General features: G+C 39.6%; 1 protein-coding gene across 1 annotated transcript; it reads right to left on the reverse strand.

Annotated features, from left to right (window-relative positions):
- Positions 1 to 707: 707 nt before the first annotated feature.
- On the reverse strand, positions 708 to 5,879 carry LOC127926505 (solute carrier organic anion transporter family member 1B2-like). Its single transcript, XM_052511884.1, has 4 exons — positions 5,828 to 5,879; positions 4,807 to 4,941; positions 4,402 to 4,534; positions 708 to 1,081 (listed from the first exon to the last, which is right to left on the reverse strand). The coding sequence occupies exons 2-4, from the start codon at positions 4,808 to 4,810 to the stop codon at positions 964 to 966; spliced, it is 255 nt and encodes an 84-aa protein (XP_052367844.1). The 5' UTR covers positions 4,811 to 4,941; positions 5,828 to 5,879; the 3' UTR covers positions 708 to 963.
- Positions 5,880 to 8,388: the final 2,509 nt, after the last annotated feature.

Genomic DNA, 8,388 nt, shown 5'->3' on the forward strand with positions numbered 1-8,388 from the left:
ACGGAGCTCCGCAGGGGTGTTCATATCCACTGAGCTCAGGCTTCCCAGAGAGCTGGTGACTATTTCCCCATGGACATGTCCGAGCTCAAACTTCTCCTACCCATGGCCTTCACCTCATGTACCACCTTTGGTGTAGACCAGAAAATAATTATCCCATCATAGAAATACATATAGAAGTAGTATATACATAAACTAATACACAGAGAGATCCTGAGTATCCTTTCTAACCTGTACCCCACACACTGACTCGGTACCGATACCCCTGTATTTAGCCTCGTTATTGTTATGTCATTGTGTTACTTTAATTATTATTATTTTTTACTTTAGTTTATTTGGTAAATATTTTCTTAAAACTCTTCTTGAACTGCACTGTTGGTTTCACGGTAAGGTCTACACTTGTTGTGTTCGGCCCATGTGACAAATAAAGTTTGATTTGATTTTAAGACATGGAACAACTATCTGTTTTGGCAATTTATCAGTCCAAGTATAATTCTGAACTGCAAATATTCACATTTACAATGAATTCGAAGTCCATCCTACCTTCCAGGCCTCCTCCTTCAGGTGAGCCTCGATGTCCCTCACCAGGTCAATGGGTCCGTTGTTGTCAGCACAGCCCTGGTCCGACTGGACTTTCAGGGCTTTGACTCCCGCCTGCCCTTCTTCTTCTTGCCCCTCTTGGAGGGAGCTCCAGTGGGAGGGACGGAACAGGCCACACGCTACTGCTGCTGAATGATTTATTTACCTGGTTGGACTCCAGAGAGTGAGATCCGGGTCGACCTTGGGCTCCGTCCACCCCCACCACGTTCTTCAGTGGGGCCAGAGCTATGTGTTCAAGCCTTCGCGGCAAAGGCCTCGGTGGAGCTTTCGGCCGCGGAATGCACTGAATAGAGGGGACGAAGTGGTGCGCGAAGGTGCTGCCAACCCCGATGAGAGCAGTCCGGACATAATTCTCATGGATAGCACTTATCTTTCTTTGCTTTGCTTCCATGGCCTCTCTCTCAGCTCTCTGCATCTGCAGAAGTCTGGCATCACTGATGAAGCCACCAGGGCCCTCTGCGATTGGGTAGCTCTCCTGATAGCCCTGGATCACAATGGTACAGTATGAAATGAATTGCAGAAGTGAAGTAGGCAAAATAGTTTCCACAGTGTGTCATGAAAAACTTTTAAGATAAAGATTTTATGGATGTAGGCCTGTATGTCTATGAAACCACAAAATAAACAGTGATATTTTTGGAAAAACGTTTGAAAAACTGATGAGCCTTACAAAACTTGAAAACTTGTCCTGGTCATCCTGTTGGTTTAAAGCTATGTTTTGCTTCCTCAGGTTTTTGATGACGCTCTTCATCTGTGAGTTCTCCTTCTGGAGTTTGTCAAACTCACTTGATTTTCTCCCCCGATAAGCCATTGATGATAAATATTAACACTCTCAAAATAAGAACTTAACCTATCTCTGTGAGAGATCTATCATGGAATGAGTGGAAATTAAATTTTGCTTGTCAGATGGAACCAGCAATGATAACATGGCAAGGCTTCCGTTACATTGTGATGTCATAATGGGGTCTGTTGACAGTGCTGAGCACATCAGCACATGGTGAACATTAATGAAAGCTTTTTGATTCCCATATAAAATCATAAATGTGGTGAATTTTTTAGGACCCTGTATTTCAAAGATAATTAGTAAAAATCCAAGTAACTTCACAGATCTTCATTGTAAAGGGTTTAAACACTGTTTCCCATGCACAATCCCTACATCAGTGCTCAGACTTTCCGCAATAAGCTGAGAGGCTGAACTGAGGGCTTGTAGGCCTGTTGTAAGGCAGGTCCTCATTAGACATCACCGGCAACAGCATCACCTATGGGCACAAACCCACCGTCGCTGGACCAGACAGGACTGCCAAAAAGTGCTCTTCACTGACGAGTTGTGGTTTTGTCTCACCAGGGGTGATGGTCAGATTTACGTTTATCGTTGAAGTAATGTTACACCGAGGCCTGTACTCTGAAGCGAGATCAATTTGGAGGTGGAGGGTCCATCATGGTCTGGCGCAGTGTGTCACAGCATCATCGGACTAAGCTTGTTGTCATTGCAGGCAGTCTCAATGCTGTGTATTACAGGGAAGACATCCTCCTCCCTCATGTGGTACACTTCCTGCAGGCTCATCCTGACATGACCCTCCAGCATGACAATGCCACCAGCCATACTGCTCGTTCTGTGCATGATTTCCTGCAAGACAGGAATATCAGTGTTCTGCCATGGTCAGCGAAGAGCCCGGATCTCAATCCCATTCAGCACATCTTGGGACCTGTTGGCTCGGAGGGTGAGAGCTAGGCCATTCCCACAGAAATGTCTGGGTACTTGCAGGTACCTAGGTGGAAGAGTGGGGTAACATGGTACAGCAAGAACTGGCAAATCTGATGCAGTCCATGAGGAGGAGATGCACTGCAGTACTTAATGCAGTTGATGGCCACACCAGATACTGACTGTTACTTTTGATTTTGACCATTGATTTTGATTATTCCATTTCTGTTAGTCAAATTTCTGTGGAACTGGTTCAGTTTGTCTGAGTTGTTGAATCTTGTTATGTTCATACAAATATTTGCACATGTTAAGTTTGCTGAAAATAAACGCAGTTGACAGTGAGAGGTCATTTCATTTTTTGTTGAGTTATATATATACACACACACACTGTATACAGTTGAAGTCGGAAGTTTACATACACCATAGCCAAATACATTTAAACTCAGTTTTGCACAATTCCTTAAATTTAATCCTAGTAAAAATCCCCTGTTTTAGGTCAGTTAGGATCACCACTTTATTTTAAGAATGTGAAATGTCAGAATAATAGTAGAGAGATTGATTTATTTCAGCTTGTATTTCTTTCATCATATTCCCAGTGGGTCAGAAGTTTACATACACTATATTAGTATTTGGTAGCATAGCCTTTAAATTGTTTAACTTGGGTCAAACATTATGGTTACCCTTCCAAAAGCTTCCCACAATAAGTTGTGTGAATTTTGCCCCATTCCTCCTGACAGAGCTGGTGTAACTGAGTCAGGTTTGTAGGCCTTCTTGCTTGCACACGCTTTTTCAGTTCTGCCCACACATTTTCTATAGGATTGAGGTGGGGCTTTGTGATGGCCACTCCAATACCTTGCCTTTGCTGTCCAAACTATTTATGGCTGCAGGGGCAGTATTGAGTAGCTTGATGAAAAGGTGCCCATTATAAATGGCCAGCTCCTCAGTCTCAGTTCCTAATATATGCATATTATTATTAGTATTGGATAGAAAACACTCTAAAGTTTCCAAAACTGTCCAAATATTGTCTGTGAGTATAACAGAACTGATATTGCAGGCGAAACCCCGAGGAATATAAAAACAGGAAGTGGCCTCTATTTTGAAAACTCCATGTTCCATAGCCTCCCTTTGCTCAATTTAAAGGGATATCAAGCAGATTCCTTTCCATATCGCTTCCTCAAGGTGTCAACAGTCTTCAGACATAGTTTCAGGCTTTTATTTAGAAAATGAGCCAGAAAGACAACATCGCGTCAAGTGGTCACATGAGTTTTGCTCGCGCAACAGAGTTTGGACAGCTATTGCTTTTCCCTCTCCTACTGTGAAAGACATTTGCGGTTGATATATTATTGATTATATATTTGATTATAAAAACGTTTGACATGTTTCTGTGGACATTATGGAAACTATTTGGAATTTGTCTGCGTTGTCGTGACCGCTCTGTCCTGTGAATTTCTGAACATAACGCGCCAAACAAACGGAGGTATTTTGAATATAAAAATAAATGTTTATGGAACAAAAGGAACATTTGTTGTGTAACTGGGAGTCTCGTGAGTGAAAACATCCGAAGATCATCAAAGGTAAACTATGAATTTTAATTGCTTTTCTGATTTTTGTGACCGAGCTACTTGATGCTAAGTGTACTTAATGTTTTGTTGAGCGATCGATAAACTTACACAAACGATTGGATTGCTTTCGCTGTAAAGCATAATTTCAAAATCTGACACAACAGGTGGATTAACAAAAGGCTAAACTGTGTTTTCCTATATTGCACTTGTGATTTCATGAATATAAATATTTTTAGTAATATTTATTGAATGTAGCGCTATGCTATTCAGCAGTTGTTGATGACACTAATCCCGTTAACAGGATTGCAGCCATAACAAGTTAATCCCTTCTCTTAACATGTATGGCCCCAAAACATAATCAAGCAGCTGACCAATTACGCAAGACGTTAGTTCGAAGTTAACTGAGATTAATCAAAAACTGGATACATTTCTTTATTTCTAAAGTGAAACTATCCTCCGCATTGGAGTATCTCTACAAGTACAAGTTTAACCAGTACAAGTACAAGTTTAACCAGTACAAGTACAAGTTTTCAGTTGTTTTACCGTTCCATGAAGAAGTGTGGCAGGCCTGTGAGGAAGGATCCTACAGCCATGAGGAAACAGACAATAGCAATGAGCCTGGGCCGGTGCAGCTTCGCCCCAAAATGGCTGATCACAGCCAGGAACAGCAGGTTACCTGCAAGAAACCACAACACTACAGTAGTCAGGAATCGCAAATTGTAAACACTGTTACTAGACTGCAACAACACAGCATCAAATAAAACAATGTTACGGGTTTGACAGTAGAGTCATGGACAAAAGCCAGTCAATCAATTAATAGGAACAACTATAAAACTGGACAGTATTGAGAGCAGACTGAGCCACACAAAAAATGGATCATACTGTATGTAGTCTGTATCTGGTTTTTACTACATGAATTCTCAAGAAACTCAATGTTATTGTTGATACCCATCACAAAGCTGCCGTCTATGAGTCCGATGAGAGAGCTGGACAGGTCAAAGTGTCTCTCTGAGTGATGGCACTCTTCATGTAGGTCCTTGACAGAGCTTTGGTGAAGGAGGCGAACGACAGGGCCACGATGAACTGCTGACAAACACGAGAGAGAGAACATTAGTGTGTGTTTGTCCGTTTGTATGTGCATGCGTGGATGCGTGTGCAGACAGAGTACATGTGTAGCTGAGGTGGCCTGAAATAGTAAAAAGAACAGACGCAAGTTTACGTCTGCAAAGTTCTGCCGCTTTCTTTATTCTGAAGAACGTTTTTTCTCTTGTTCAATTGTCTATTTTCTTGTTAGTACTTTGAAAATATTCACATCAAACAAGTGCACACTTTAAATTGCACAACATAAATGCACTTTATATAAAGCAGAATTAAAAAATGTTCCACAAATAACCCTGTCTTAGTGTAGTTTCACATGAAAACCACAATGTATTCCACATTCATACAATAGAAACACCTATATATGAAACCATAAAAAAATGAATTTCTCTCTATATACCTCGACCTCTATAGAAAAGTGACAACAATACATTCAGCTTTAAGATAGTGGCACCTCCAGAAAATCGTCTCTCACTGTATGCACTAAAAGTTCACCAGACTGAGCGTGCTCGGCCAGTTTACCAGCTAGTGAGCACAATTTTACACAAAACAACCAATAACATCTAAAACCAACTCAGAAATCCCTAACAAATGGATTCTTGATAAAAAAAATCTCCTAGACAAAATCCAGAACAAGTAAGCTACTCAGTAAACATAAGTCTCTGTGCCTCGTAAATCATTTTTTTACCTCAGCTAGCATCAAGCTAACATATACTCTCACTCAATGTAAATCACCTTCTTCTCTCACTCAGTTCGACACAAAGCCAAAACAAAACCTTTGCTAACGTGATAATATCTTGACAAATTTGTTAAATAGCATGTTATTACATATTGTGTATATATTTGAACGTTTTGAAGTGCTGTTACATACCTGTAATAGTAAAAGAACAGACACAGTTTACCTCTGTAAAGTTCTGGTCCTTATTCTGCAGAATGGTGAGCGCTTGGCCTGAACTTGCTGTTTCTCCTGCTACAACAGTACAACAGCGCCATCTTTTGGCCTGATGGACTGCTAACGCTGAAGTATGTAGAAAATACCATTTAGATTAATTAAGACAAATACATAAACAATTTGGGGGGGAATAAATAATAAATGTGTCTGTTTTTAGTGACTTTGTTTTCAACCCATCACACATGCACAATCGTACATGTGCTTTTTAAAACCTTACTAAGAACCTTGAGTGTGGAACTGCAGGGCTTTGACGCAAAAAACACATGAATTTCACATGTGAACACAGGAAGAGTTCCAAAAACATGTTTTCATCTAATCTTATGTGAAGATAATGTGATAACATGTAAAGCAACATGTGATTACATTAAACTACACATGTGAAAATGTGATTTCGTTGTGTTCCAAAATGAAATTTGTGCTCACATAAAATGTAAGTTGGAATCATGTTGTTTTTCTGTAAGGGCAGGAATATAAGATGTATTTTGATGTTATGTTTGATGTTACATGATCTTGAAAATGCAATGTTCTTTGAGGTTCTTCCATGGTCCTTTCCATGTATTTTCCATTCTACTTTCCCTCAGTCCTTTTCACTTTCCTTGGCAAAACAAGCTCTGTCCCCGTCAAGACTTATTCAGCTTCTGATGGATTTTAAACCATTCAAAAAATAGTTTTATAATGAAGAGTAGACCCAACTAAACACCCTGGATTCTTTACACACACACATTGAAGGGCAAACATCTCAAATTTGGACTCATCAGACCAAAGGACAGATTTCCACAAGTCTAAGGTCCATTGCTCGTGTTTCTTGGCCCAAGCAAGTCTCTTCTTATTATTGGTGTCCGTCCTTTAGTAGTGGTTTCAATGGAACAATTTGACCATGAAGGGCTGATTCACACAGTCTCCTACGAACAGTGCATGTTGAGATGTGTGTGTTTCTTGAACTCTGTGAAGCATTTATTTGGGCTCCAATCTGAGGTGCAGTTAACTCTACTGAACTTATCCTCTGCAGCAAAGGTAACTTTGGGTCTTCCTCATGAGAGCCAGTTTCATCATAGCGCTTCATGGTTTTTGCGACTTCACTAGAAGAAACTTTCAAAGTTCTTGAATATTTCCGTTTTGACTGACATTCATGTCTTCAGTAACGATGGACTTGTTTCTCTTTGCTTATTTGAGCTGTTCTTGGCATAATATGGACTTGGTCTTTTACCAAATAGGGCTGTCTTCTGTACACCATCCCTACCTTGTCACAAAACAACCTATTGGTTGTTTCCAGGTATTCCAGGTGACTACCTCATGAAAAGGTTTGAGAGAATGCCAAGAGTGTGCAAAGTGGTCAAGGAAAAGGATGGCTACTTTTTTGCTTACATGATTACAATTGTGCTATTTCATAGTTCATGTTTTCACTATTATTCTAAAATGGTTTACATTTTTTTTTTTACTTAAATGATTAGGTGTGTCCAGACTTTTGACAGGTACTGTATATATTGTGGTATTGCAAATATGGTACAATCCAGGGGTGCAAAGATCTTGGAGACTTACCCAGAAAGACTCACAGCTTTAATCTCTGCCAAAGGTGATTCTAACATGTATTGTGAATACTTATGTAAATTAGATACTGTATTTAATTTCCAATACATTTGAGAAAAAATGTAAACATGTTTTCACTTTGTCATTACGGGGTATTGTCTGTAGCTGGGTGAGATGATAAAAAAATATATAATTTAATCCATTTGGAATTCAGGTTGTAAGATAACAAAATTAGGAATAAGTTAAGGGGTATGAACACTTTCTGAAGGCACTGTATATCTGCAAGAAAGTGATAAATGAGCGACTCTTTAAAAGGGGGTCATTTATACATTGCCTTGTTTAAAAAAAATTTAAAAAATAGCTATCGTGCTATAATCTGCATAGTTTCTCAGACCAAATCTTTATTCTGGTTTCAACAAAGCAATCTGATCATACTCCAGTAAAATACACGCTACAAGGAATGCAAAAAAAATTGCTTCTTCAAAGTACATATACATTGTCCAATCAACATCCACACATTGATTTCATTCTTCGGGTCTTTATTCAAACACAAACACACTTGGAATAAAATGTTCTTTCAGTGTCTTGTTGCAGGTTGTGCAATGTTCAAAAGTGTGAGAGATTAGCATCAATGTGTGTGGGGTCAAGTTTGGACGGTTGTACATATGCAAATAGCCGAGATTGTATATTTCAGGACCATGGACAGCAGCGATATCTGTCTTTCAGAACCACATGACAGTAGACATCGGCCATCTCATGTGAAGTTGGCACTGGGGAAATTCCATGTAATGAGAAACGAGGTCTAGGAGGCAAAAACACTGAAGGAGAAGACACCCACAGGAACTCTATGCTAAACTGTTCTGCCACATTAATTTCAAATGTTACATCTTTCAATTAGTAAATAATAGGGAAAACATCTGCAAATAATTGAAACTGACTTAACAAACTACACT

This window comes from Oncorhynchus keta, unplaced genomic scaffold, assembly GCF_023373465.1.
Source record: "Oncorhynchus keta strain PuntledgeMale-10-30-2019 unplaced genomic scaffold, Oket_V2 Un_contig_7663_pilon_pilon, whole genome shotgun sequence".
Classification (NCBI taxonomy): domain Eukaryota; kingdom Metazoa; phylum Chordata; class Actinopteri; order Salmoniformes; family Salmonidae; genus Oncorhynchus; species Oncorhynchus keta.